Source organism: Triticum urartu, chromosome 5A, assembly GCF_056163025.1.
Source record: "Triticum urartu cultivar PI428250 chromosome 5A, HENAU_Tu73, whole genome shotgun sequence".
NCBI classification, from domain to species: Eukaryota; Viridiplantae; Streptophyta; class Magnoliopsida; order Poales; family Poaceae; genus Triticum; species Triticum urartu.
This window is the reverse complement of record NC_141877.1, coordinates 296827749-296840478: the sequence shown is the minus strand read 5'-3', so window position 1 is coordinate 296840478 and position 12730 is coordinate 296827749. Positions and strand designations below refer to the sequence as shown.

At 46.3% G+C, this 12730-nt stretch overlaps 1 protein-coding gene across 1 annotated transcript; it reads right to left on the bottom strand.

Annotated features, from left to right (window-relative positions):
* Window positions 1-2618: 2618 nt before the first annotated feature.
* On the bottom strand, window positions 2619-6720 carry DMC1 (DNA repair (Rad51) family protein). Its single transcript, XM_048718653.2, has 15 exons — window positions 6628-6720; window positions 6430-6542; window positions 5479-5570; window positions 5234-5305; window positions 5048-5086; window positions 4802-4859; window positions 4674-4719; window positions 4360-4405; window positions 4209-4270; window positions 4041-4107; window positions 3863-3955; window positions 3700-3768; window positions 3512-3590; window positions 3256-3422; window positions 2619-3043 (listed from the first exon to the last, which is right to left on the bottom strand). The coding sequence occupies exons 2-15, from the start codon at window positions 6527-6529 to the stop codon at window positions 2999-3001; spliced, it is 1035 nt and encodes a 344-aa protein (XP_048574610.1). The 5' UTR covers window positions 6530-6542; window positions 6628-6720; the 3' UTR covers window positions 2619-2998.
* Window positions 6721-12730: the final 6010 nt, after the last annotated feature.

Below are 12730 nucleotides of genomic sequence, written 5' to 3'. Positions count from 1 at the left end.
CTGTCCAAATCCCTCGACTGGATCAATTTGGCTACAATGATAGAGTCCATCTCCACAATGATAGGTAGGTCACTTCTTTGGATTTTTTTGGATAAAAAAGGCAGGCCGCAGTCTACCTTATATATTCCAAAACCAGACCAAGGTCTGAGAATTGTCAGGGTACAAAGGATGCTAGCTAGCTAGCTGCATCAGAAAGAGAAAGAAGGGGAGAAAGGGTACAGCAGAGCGTTGCTAACTTAAGAAGCGGCTGAAAGAAAATCCGCTTTACACCGGAGGAAATTTCGCAAAGAACTATCGTTCGATCTGGCGCACCAAAGAAGCAGCATCTCTGCTATAGCAGCCCCCATAGCATCAGGCAGTATGTCTTCGCTGTCAAAAACCCTGGCGTTGCGCACCTTCCATAGTTGAGCAGCACATGCAACAATCAGAATTGTCCACTGGCCAGAAGCTTCTCTCATCTTGAACACAAAATCCTTCAAGGAAAGCGATGAAATGGCTTGGTGGAGTAGCCCGAGTTTCTGCCATAAGTAATGAGCAGGTACACAACGCAGCACGATATGATCAATGGTTTCTTCCGCCGGGCATAAGTCACAGAAGGGGTGTTCAATATTGTTCCATTGCTTACGGAGCATGGTCGTTCTGACATTCAAACGCCCTCGGTGAACTAGCCAGAGAAAAACCCTCCATCTATTGGGGATCACCTTATGCCATACTATGTCTGTAGGTGCCCAGCTGATCCCCCTGAAGGTAAGCAAAGCATAGTAATCTCTGGCCACTTCAGGTTTGCCGGAGAAGATGTGGACTCGGGAGTCAGAGGAGTTTGCAGAAGGTGTGCGGACAGAGGCAAGAAGCTCTCTCAAAGCTTTAAGCTCCAGAGTAGCAGTCCTAGAAATGTTGGGATGAAGCTGCAACGTCCAGCGATCAGGGTATTGCGAGGCCACCGAACATTGCTTGTCCTTGGCAAACGAGAACAGGGTGGGGAAGAGTTGATTGAGGCGGCCAGCAAAGCACCATTTGTCTTGCCAGAAAGCTGTTAACTTTCCATCTCCGATATGGCAAAAGGATGTTTGTTGCACCATCGGGATATATGCTGCTAGGGCTCTCCAGATAGGCGTGTCGGTGGTTTTTAGTTTGTTGGGCAACCTCTTGCGGAGGTACCTATGCTGGAACCACTGATAGCATGGGATGATGAACCTTGCAGAATACGGTTGGTGAACTTGCAGAGCATTGCATCGTTATGAGCCTCCAGATCTCTGATCCCGAGGCCACCACTTTGCTTGGGAGAGACAACCTGGTCCCAAGCAACCAAGCAGTCAGCATGCTGTCTGTCCGCTTTTTTCTGCCATAGAAAATTCCTCCTTAGCTTGCCAACTTTGCCTAGGATGCCCTTGTTCCATTTTACACAAGCCATGTAGTAGTTCGGAATGGAAGAAAGGACAACATCAATCAGAGTGAGGCGCCCTCCCCAGGAGAGATATGTTGCCAGCCTACCTGCCAAGCGTCTGTCAATCTTCTGAATTACCGGCATCACAACCGAGTTGGAGATTTTCTGCATCGAGAGAGGCAAGCCAAGATAATTGCATGATAACGAGCTGATCGGGCATCCCAAGATACTTGCTGCTTCTGCTGCATCATCCGCATTCATGTGAATAGGCACGAAGGTGCTCTTGTGATAGTTAATCTGCAACCCAGAAAATTCTAAGAATGCCTGCAAGATGTCTTTGATACGTGCAGCTTGTGAAACCGTGCCCTTCAGAAGAATGAGCGCGTCGTCCGCGTATTGTAGTAGTTCTTTGGATTTCAAATGATGACCTTCCATGCACGCACACAATTCGGCTTCCAAAGCTTCACAACAAGAGAAAAGTTCTCTACAAGATGAGAATGTAATGCTTCCTTTGTCATCCATAGGACCAATGCACCATACCGACCCCTACTTTACGATCCTCGGTATAAGATCCATCAACGTTCAGCTTGACCAAACCAACATTAGGCGGACTCCACATTTTGCATTGTTGCTGCAAATCTCTGCATCTTGTTTTTTTGAGATGCACATCTGATCTCATCTGGTACTATTATACGTCGATATTTTCATGGCGACTAGATTATTGGATGCCAAGCAAGCTGACAATTAAACATTTATCCATGAAAACATCCACCTTTGTGCATTGCAACTAATGTGATATAGATATCTCTATCTTTGTAGGGAACGCAATCAACCGTTAGTTGCGGAGGCAGGGTTGAGCGGACTAAATGAGATGTGTCCGAACCCCAAACACACTTTTTTATTTTTCACTCATATTTCTTTCTCCCTTGCTGGCAGACATGTAGGACTCATCCCCTGCCAAATGGAGAGCAAACCAGAAAAAAAAAACAAAGAGTAAAATAAACCAGCCGACGTGGCATGCACATCAGCACTAAAGCAGAAAAAATAATATTAAATGGGGTAATTTGTGGCACAAGTTCGCTTAAAATTGGTAAAAACATGGAAAAACTGCAAAATGTTGTAATTTCTGCCACGAACATGAAACTAGAGGATAAAAAATGGAATTCACTTCAATAGTTATTTAGAGCTCGATCCATGCAAGATAATAGAGTCCACCTTTACTCATACAGAAAGAGAATGGAAGATCACTTTGTGTATATAAGTAACAAAAGCATATGACTATTTCATTCTTCAAAGAATAAGACAGACTATTTCATTTTCATATCCTTCAGTTTGGTGTCTTCCTGAAGCAAAGAACATGTTAACCTTACATCTCCACTACATCAGGCTAAGGTCTTATGATGAGTCACGCGAGATAACTTTTGTCCTCACCACAAATCCTTAAGGCATTACTACTACAAGCTTACAGAACACCCAACAGGAGGTATAAACAGCATAGAGGTTGCCCAATTTCTTCTCTGCAGTGGCAAGAACAGAGTAACGGTGCAGTAGCCTTTGTCGATTTGCTAGCAGAACTATCAACAGCTTAAGACAGGAAGCGCCCTGGATGAACAATCAGTCTTTCACATCCATCAATCCGCCTGTTGTAATCTGGAAAACGTGTTGGTGGTCAAGGGAAACAATTTCTCGACATCTGATCATTGCTAATTTGTGCTACGTGAAGCTTCAGTAAAGGAGGTTAACAACTAAGAACTAAATCATAAAGCTGTGCAAGTCTGAGCAAAACAATCCTATCAAGAGTTCAGCAACCAAACAAATTAAAGCAATGAATAGCACAAGCAGTAAACAAGTACTAGTAAGCAAAAGGATATAGCTTCTCCCTCGGGAAGGTTAGGGGCGTCAAAGATCTTGCAGACACGCTGCTCGCCTTTGCTTTTCCTCAGCATCAACCGGATGGTGGCTGCATGCGCCAGCACGTGGCCTCCTGCCGGCTTTTTGGGGTCAGTGATGAACATACCACCACCTGGGTCCGCAATCACTGGAACAAGGAAAGAACTTATATGATTTGAGATCCACGAATATAAGGAGCTCTTTCTTGGAACAGACAGGATAGATTGGAAAGCACACCTTGGTTGGTGATGTACACTGCAACATTGAACTCCTCAGCAATCTTTGTAAGGCGGGACAGCATTTGTGCCAGTTTTTGCTGCAGTTCCAGAGCACATCACTTAGAGCAAGTGTATAAAATGCAAGCATTCGACTACATCATGAGTTGCTTGATTTTTTCACATAGTTAGCTAGTTACAGTAGAATACCTGACGCTCTGCAAGTTCACCCCTACCACTGAAATCAACACGGAATAGCGCAATCACAGAATCCACGATCTATCATTTCCAAGCCAAACAAAGATCACATGAGCACAGTTGAGATCTATCAACTTGTAAGTTTGATAGTACATGTCAGCAAAGTCATGCGTACCAGAAGCCTGAAAGGCTCTTCGGCCATCTTGGCAGCAAGGCCCAGGAGTAAGTTGTACTGGTGCTCATAGGTGTATGCGCGAGCGTATATGATCTAAAACAGAAAGATCACGAATTAAACAAAGATCTTGATCTATTCTTCCTTAAATGGGTTAAGAGAGATGTAAAAGGAGCCATACATTGTCAAGAACAGCATTGGCATCCATCCCAAATCTCTCAGCAATTGGCACAATGCGTTCAGGCCGGCTGATAACTCCGTTAAGGGAATAGTTTCGATAAGCACAGGAATGTAAATGAATTCATTGAACAAATCGACTATAGGTATTACTAAGGAATTCAAAGGATACAATGTTCCCTCAGTGTCAATGTAGGCAACCTTCCCGTTCCCACCATGCATGTGGAGTGGAAGCTGTTATACATTTGATTAAACAAGCAGAGTTATTCATGGATTCTGATGTAGTGAGGTTTCACCGAGAATATACAAGGCAGGAAATGTACCTGAGTGGAGACACAAAGAGTATGAGCCAACTGGGTCTTCCCTGACCTGCAAGACAAAGTAAATAATATGGATTTTAGCGCTAGAAAGTTGGAACTGAATATGCACCATCATCAATACCTCTGGAAGACTAGACAGCAGAAAAGGAGGTGAAAGCAGCTTATCAGAGTTTTACCAACTAAAAAATTACTGGGACTAAAAATTGCTACATCTACTGCGAAATATGGCACAAATCATACATAACAGAGATAAAACTAATAGGCGCTCCCTGCAAAAAAAAATCCAGAAGAAAATGGTAACTGGAACATTTACTGACCGGAACTCTCCAAATGCCTCTGTGATACAGAGTGTTTCAATCCCTCCTTCAAATTATGGAAATATGTGAATGGGTTAGAGCATAACATCAGAAATAATCAGAACAGAATCAAGGGCGACATATGTTACCTCCAAGCAGCTCATCAAGCGCTTGGCTCCCAGTGGTAATCCGGACAACAGACTTTCGCTTCAATATACGAAAAAGTAAATCAAACAACTGGGCAGTACACAGGTGGAGTAATGAAAGCACTCAAGCAGATTCCAAAAACAAACTATTACAGTAAGTTTAGCATAGTAGCGGTGTAGCACTACTGCAAAAACAGCACTAAACTGTATGGTCGTCCTTCATCAGTAGCTTAGCTCCCTAAACCTTACCTTAATAAGGAGATCACTTCCTGTCATGAAACCCTGACTCTGAAAATCAAATAGAATACAAATTTCAGAAGACTCGATCGCATAGCACAGATGGCACAGAAGTTGTAAACCAGAATCAATGCAAAGAGAATAATATGGCACAGAAGTTGTAAACCAGAATCAATGCAAAGATGATAACAATCATACCAGAAGTTTTTCAGCAGCCTCGCAGATCTTATCAACCTTTGCTTCAGACAAGCCCTTAATCCCTGTAAGGCTCTGCAAGATGAATCCATACATTGGTACTGAAACAACATCAATCATGTGTTGAAACTTGAATACATAAAGCAACTAATAACAGTCATGTGTCGTGCACCAGAAATCAGCTTCAGTATGCAACCACAAATTTTAGGGAGAATGCATGCAGATTTATGCTCTGACGGGATTGGGACCTTCTTGGTGTGCATCATCAGCCCATTGCAAGTGTAGATCCCCGCATCCTGCAGCTTCTTCACGTCTCCTGAGTTTATTCCCTGCGAGATCACTGTTTGGACGAGTGATCAGTTACAGCGTTAAAAGGAAGGTTACGGCTTAGGATTCAAATTCATGGCAATGAACAAAGTGCACGACGAACCAATTGGATCACGCAAACAAAACACAAGCGCGGATCACATCTAGACAAATGTTTAAAGTAAACTTGCTAAACTCGCGGAAGCTACCCGTAATTATGGAACAGAACAGGTGAACATTCAGAAAAAAAAAGTGGAACAGATGAGGAAGACAGGCTTAAACCCTACGCCACGAAGTGGACGAAAACGCGTCCGTAATTGGTCCAAGTTTCCACAGAAAACCCACGCGATTGAACTGTATCTAGTGCCGAATTCGAAAGGATTCTACAGACAGTGATCGCTACGGCGGATTAAACGCATGGCAGCTCAAAATTGGGGCTAAGTTCAGACTAATCCGTGGAGAAAAAACGGCACCACACAGCGATTAGCACAAACTAACCGGTAAAGAGAAATCAAGTGGGGGGAATCAGCAAAGCTGCACGAAATTAGCCTACCAAGGGCGCTAGTTAATCCCCAGACTGCAAGAAATAGGGGAGAAAATCAAAACAAACGCAACACGAGCACACGCGACCACGCGCTGCACGCACCAAAAACCAACCAAATGTGGAGGCTAAGCGAAATCCGCACCAAACCCATCTCCAAACAGCACGAAATTGCGACCGAAACGCGCGAACTTAGAGGCGGAAGCACCCGGAACGCAACGGTGAGCAGGCCTAACCCCCACATGCCGACACACGCGCGACGCAGGCACACGAACAAGCAAGTAAATGCAGCACCGGAGACGGGGCAGCGGGCGGGTTTCGAGAGGAGAGGGGTAGGAGGCGGCGAACGTACACTTGTCGATGGACTCGAAGCACTCCTCCTCCTCCTCGACCCGGTCGGCCTCCATGAGCTGGAGCTGCCCGCCCTCGTCGTACTGCTTGGACGGCGCCATCCCGCGTGCGCGCCTGCGTCACAGGAGAAGGTGTAAGGAGCGAGCACTGGGACGCACGAGCGAAGACGGCGAGTGGAAGCCGTGGAGGAGGACGAGACCTGTACGAGCCGGAGGATCGCGTGCTGCTGGAGGAGAAGGAAGTGGGGCGGAGGCTGGGGGAGAGGGGAGGTTTGGGAAGCGCAGGTGCGGGTGGAATGTGGATCACTGCGGCTGCGACGAGGTGGGGGTATTTGAAGGCCTCGCGCGAGGAACTTGAGAGCCCAACACTCGTTGCTGCTGCCAGCTAAGCCTTCCACGGCCCATTAGAAATTCAAAATTTTGAACAGGACGCCGACGTGCCAATCAAGCAATCTAGTAACAACAGCTTTGATTCTTAACCCGTTTGATATACCAACTCTTTTGTAAAAGGTGTTCTTGTTAGGGTGATCACCTTGCAATAAAAAAGTACTTTGATGTTAAAATAAAAGTGTATCCTCTCGTTAGGTTTACTAGCAAACATGCATGTGTGTTGCAGTGGGAGAAAAACACACGCTCCTAAACCCAATATGCAAGGTGATGGGAATGTACATGAAGAAAAATTGTGATTTTAGCCAACCAATCTTTGCAAACGGCTAACAAACTTATGCATTGTACAATTTGCGGGTTAGGTTAAAGACAATCACCTACTAAAAAAAGAGTTACAGACAATCATCTCTAACAGAAATGAAAAAAATAAACTCAACATAAGAATAAAAAGACATACAAAAGATAACAAAATTGGAATTACTGAAACATAATTTCTTCTGCCAATGCAAGGTATTATTTCTCGCCTTCATTTCATTATCAAAAGAATGAATATTTCAGATTTAATACATCTTTCAATAGGAATAATGTGTACTATAATCAAGCATGTGCTAGGTTGTCACTGACAAAGCATATTGCGGTACTATAATCAAGCATAGACATGGTTGACTACCATCCTTAGGTTTATAGTGTGCGTATATCTCAACAAACAAACCAAATATAAGTGCAAAAGATATAGATTATCAACCATAACAGAAGGTTAGTATACAATGCATATTAAGCATTATACAGAAAATAAAAATGTCATACATGCAGCATTTCTGTTGAGTTACTAACATCATACAATGAAAATGTTGCACACATCGGGTGTCCATGCATATATGCTTCCGTTGTGTGTGTGCTAACCACGAAATCCTCGCCGTATAGGTTTACTCTTTCCTCTTCTGTTGCAATATATGCAGCGCTCTCCATCACAATTGAATATTTATATGGTGTGTTGCGTTTCAATTCACGGGTAGCTGCAATTTGCTCAATTCTAGCTTTCTTTTTGTTTTGGCTGCGTATTTGCATATTTCTGTCTTTCTTATGCGCATTTTTCCCTTCTGTGCTGGCTTGCATATTTCTTCCTTCTTTGTGTGATTTTTTTGCAACTGGATTGAATCTTTAAGTGTTTTATTTTGTTGATAGGTTTCACGGCGTTTTTTTACTTTTCCATATTTTTCTTCATTGGTCATCCGTGCATGCCGCTCTCTATCATTTTGCTTCTGTTACTTGGTATCAATATCTACTCCTAATGGAGCAGTTGGTAGTCTCCGCCGGTCAATTTTCGTCCCACCTTTCCTGGTTTTTTTTGGTACCTTCTCCCACCTCCCACTACCCAACGATCCCCCACTTCCTCCCTCCAGACCGACCAAAAAAACGGCATGCTACAACTAGGCCCGTTGTGAAACACTACGGTTCAGCGACAGAAAATCGACCTAAAAAAATCTACGACGGTTAACCTACGAAAATTAACCAGGTTAAAAAAACAGTAACGAATCTCGTCACCCCGCTCGATCAGGATCACCCCGCTCGATCTGGATCTCGTCAGCGGCGGCTCCTCCCCACGCACCGACGCATCCCCAGATCCCTCCCCACCTCCTCCCAGAACCGGCGACTTCGCCTCCCGTCGTGGCCCCCTCTCTTCCCCTCCCCTCGTGGCGGATCGAGCGACAACCGCGGTGTGGGCGGGTCGCGCCAATGCGCTGCTCCTGCTCGGCCACCCGGACCCGTCCATCGCCTGCTCGCCTCCCGCAGCGTCTTCTCCGAGCACACAACCGACGGTGGTCGGAGGCTGTACGCGCTTGTGCTGTCGTGGCCGCAGCTCCACAAGGCCGTGCGCGGCCCAGCCAGCGCCAAGCCCTTCGCGCGCGCCCATGCCGGCGTCCCCGCCTAAACCTACTACACCCAGGACCGGGAGGCGAACAGGTGATGCTCGACGACGAACATCTACTCGAGGACACCCTGCTCGACGATGCCCCTCTTCGCTAGCATCTCGTGACGCCCCGAGACCGATGTGACAGGTGTCCTCCAGTTATTCGCTGTCGTTGCATTGTCATTGCTTGCGTGTCATGCATCTCATATCATGTTATCATGTGCATTTTATTTGCATACGTGTTCGTCTCATGCATCCGAGCATTTTCCCCGCTGTCCGTTTTGCAATTCGGCGCTCCTATGTCATCCGGTGTCCCTTTCTACCTCTTTTCGTGTGTGGGTGTTAAACGTGTTCGGATTGGACCGAGACTTGTCATGCGGCCTTGGGTTACTACCGGTAGACCGCCTGTCAAGTTTCGTATCATTTGAACTTCGTTTGATACTCCAACGGTTAACCGAGGGACCGAAAAGGCCTCGTGTGTGTTGCAGCCCAACACCCCTCCAAAGTGGCCCAAAACCCACTTAAACCTCCTCCATCATCTCGATCGTTCGATCACGATCGCGTGGCCGAAAACCGCATCTCATTTGGACTCTCCTACCTCCCTCTACCTATTTAAACACCCCTCCTCCGAAATTCGCGCAGATGAAACCCTAAAAACTCCTCCCCTGCGCCGCCGCTTCGCGCCTCGCCGCCGGCCACCGTCGCGCGTCTGCCCCGCCGCCTCGGGCACCCCGCGCCGCCGTCGATCTCCGCCGACACCGCGCCGGATGCCCGCGCGCCGCCCAGTGCCGCCGACCGCCACCCGTCTCCTCGCAGCGCCGCCATGCGCCGGCCACCGCGCCCTCTCGCCGGCGTCGCCCCGCCGCCTCGGCCGCCGTGCGCCGCCTCCACCGCCCGCCGCCTTCGCCGTTGCTTCGGCGAGCCCGCGCCACCAACCCACGACGGGGCCGCGCTGACCGGATCCGTCCGCCCACGTCGACGGCCGCGCTGGTAACGCCCTCCTCCGGCCGGATCCGCCCCGGAACTCCCTCGCCGGCGACCTCCCTCTTCGTCTCCGGCAACCGCGAGGTCTTCTCCGGCGATCCTCGTTCACCGCGCCCAGATCTGGAAGAAAACCAGAGGATGACTTTCTTTCCCCTCGAGATCTGCAAAGTCCCCAGATCTCAGAATTTTTATGCATTTTCCGTCGCTCATAACTCATCATCCGTGGCTCTGATTCATGCGTGTAGCATATCAAAATGTTCGTCTCGACGAGTATATCATTTCATCTCATTGCATCATTTTCATTTGAGCTCATCTTAACGCCCGATATGCTGTTGGAAGAGGGCTATATGGATAATTTGTCAGATCTGTTTCAACAAATAGCTATTTGTCATTTTTGCCATGATTAATGTGTGCATGCTATGATCCTGAGCTCTACATGTGTTTTCTTATATGCCATTTCATCTTTATAGAGGTGCTTGCCATGTATTTTTTGTGATATTTGTGGTGACTAGCACAAGCTTGCAAAGTAGCGTAATCGGTAATGCTGATTTCAGGGACTTAGAATTTCACCAAGTCCTTGTCCTGATTTTGTTGTTATGTCATATGTTCATGTTGTTTCCTAGTAATCCATGTCTCTTTTGAGGATGATCAGTAAGGATGTTTTGTTAACATTGTGGTGCTCTATCCATCCATGTATTTGTTTGCATTTATGTAGCAACCTAGCTTGAGGCAATCGAGCTCTACTTTTGCTATAAAATGTTCCGGGCAGATTGTTGACATGTTTAGCGATTTTGCCGAGGATGTTGCTATTGATCCGTGCATGCTATGATGATGTTCTTGCCATGTCTAGCTTCTATGCTATGTCTTTTTGACGGGTGTATGCTTAGTTTGTCATGCCATGCTCTTTAGTGAGTGCATCGAGCTCGTAAACATGCCTACTCGTTAACTGTTTTGCATGCTCCAGTTTTTCACTAAGTCTGAATCTGTTTGTGTTTTTGCTATGTTCACATGCTTGCAATTGTATTTTCTGATCCCTTTTGGCTCAAGGTCACTAAGGGACTTTTGTTACGTGCTTTGAGTAGCTTCATGCCATGCCTTACTTTTCCATGTTAAGTTCCTGTAGCTTGTAGTTTTCCTGCTCTAAAGATTTCTTCCTGGTGATAAATTCCAGACTTGTGTTAATTTCACTAAGTCTGAAACCTGTTATCATTTGCACTTTTGCCATGCTTGTTTGAACCTGTTAATGGATGAATTAGTCGTAGCTCAGTGTTCATTTTTTGTCAAGAATCATGAGTGGATCCCTGCCATGTATTTTGTTGCCATGTTTGAGTGCAGTAGCATATTTATCTTGATGCATTTAAATGGCTACTTGTTGTTAATCGCAGACCGGTGCCATATTTGTTTTGCTTGTCATTTCCAAACCGTGCATCCGATTCCGGTGATCTTTATATCGATTTCAACCGAAATCAAATCACCTTTCCAGAGGCACTCTTGGATTTCCAAGTTGAGGCCAGGTTCAATCATTCATTTCCAAATCATGCATATGCATCACATACCGCATCCCGCATATCATACCATGTTCATGTGTTGGTTGTTTACTATGTTGTGTGCTTTTTTCCGGTGTTGCTTCTTCGGGTTGGTTCCGTTAACGTCGCGTTTGTGAGGACCCGTTCGACTACGTCCGTTTGTCTTCTTCATGGACTCGTTCTTCTTCCTTCCGGGATTTCAGGCAAGATGACCATACCCTCGAAATCACTTCTATCTTTGCTTGCTAGTTTGCTCGCTTTTTTGCTATGCCTATGCTGCGATACCTACCACTTGCTTATCATGCCTCTCATATTGTTAAGCCAAGCCTCTAACCCACCTTGTCCTAACAAACTGTTGTTTGGCTATGTTATCGCTTTGCTCAGCCCCTCTTATAGCGTTGTTAGTTGCAGGTGAAGATTGGAGCTTGTTCCATGTTTGGAACATGGATATTTTGTTGGGATATCATAATATCTCTTATTTAATTAATGCATCTATATACTTGGTAAAGGGTGGAAGGCTCGGCCTTATGCCTGGTGTTTTGTTCCACTCTTGCCGCCCTACTTTCCGTCATATCAGTGTTATGTTCCCGGATTTTGCGTTCCTTACGCGGTTGGGTTATAATGGGAACCCCTTGACAGGTCGCCTTGAATAAAACTCCTCCAGCAATGCCCAACATTGGTTTTACCATTCGCCACCTAGCCTCTTTTTCCATTGGGAGTCGCGCTCCCGAGGGTCATCATTATTTTACCCCCCCCCGGGCCAGTGCTCCTCTGAGTGTTGGTCCAAGCTAGAGCCCTGTGCAGTGCCCCCTCGGGGAAACTCGAGGTTTGGTTTTAGTTGTATGGAGCGCTCATCTGAGTGTGCCCTGAGAACGAGATATGTGCAGCTCCTATCGAGATTTGTCGGCACATTCGGGCGGTGTTGTTGGACTTGTTTTACCATTGTCGAGGATGTCTTGTAACCAGGATGTCGAGCCTGATCGGATTGTCTTGGGAAAGGGAATATCCTTCGTTGACCGTGAGAGCTTGTGATGGGCTAAGTTGGGACACCCCTGCAGGGTTTTGAACTTTCGAAAACCGTGCCCGCGGTTATGGGCAGATGGGAATTTGTTAATGTCCGGTTGTAGAAAACCTGAAGTTGATCTTAATTAAAATACATCAACCGCGTGTGTAACCGTGATGGTCTCTTCTCGGCGGAGTCCGGGAAGTGAACACGGTGTTGGAGTAATGCTTAACGTAGGTTGTTCTAGGATCACTTCTTGATCATAGTTGTTCGACCATGCTTTGCCTTCTCTTCTCGCTCTCATTTGCGTATGTTAGCCACCATATATGCTAGCCGCTTGCTGCAGCTCCACCTCATACCATTACCTTACCCATAAGCTTAAATAGTCTTGATCGCGAGGGTGTGAGATTGCTGAGTTCCTGTGACTCACAGATACTTCCAAAAACCAGCTTGCAGGTGCCGATGAAACCGTACAGGTGACGCAACCAAGC

Excerpts from the sequence above, each read along its gene's own strand:
- DMC1 (XM_048718653.2), bottom strand. The coding sequence starts at position 6,529 with ATGGCGCCGTCCAAGCAGTACGACGAGGGCGGGCAGCTCCAGCTCATG. Across the intron at positions 5,087-5,233 it reads AGGCTGCTGAAAAACTTCTG|AGTCAGGGTTTCATGACAGG; the intron begins GTATGATTGTTA and ends TTTGATTTTCAG. Across the intron at positions 3,423-3,511 it reads AGTGTACATCACCAACCAAG|TGATTGCGGACCCAGGTGGT; the intron begins GTGTGCTTTCCA and ends TCCTTGTTCCAG.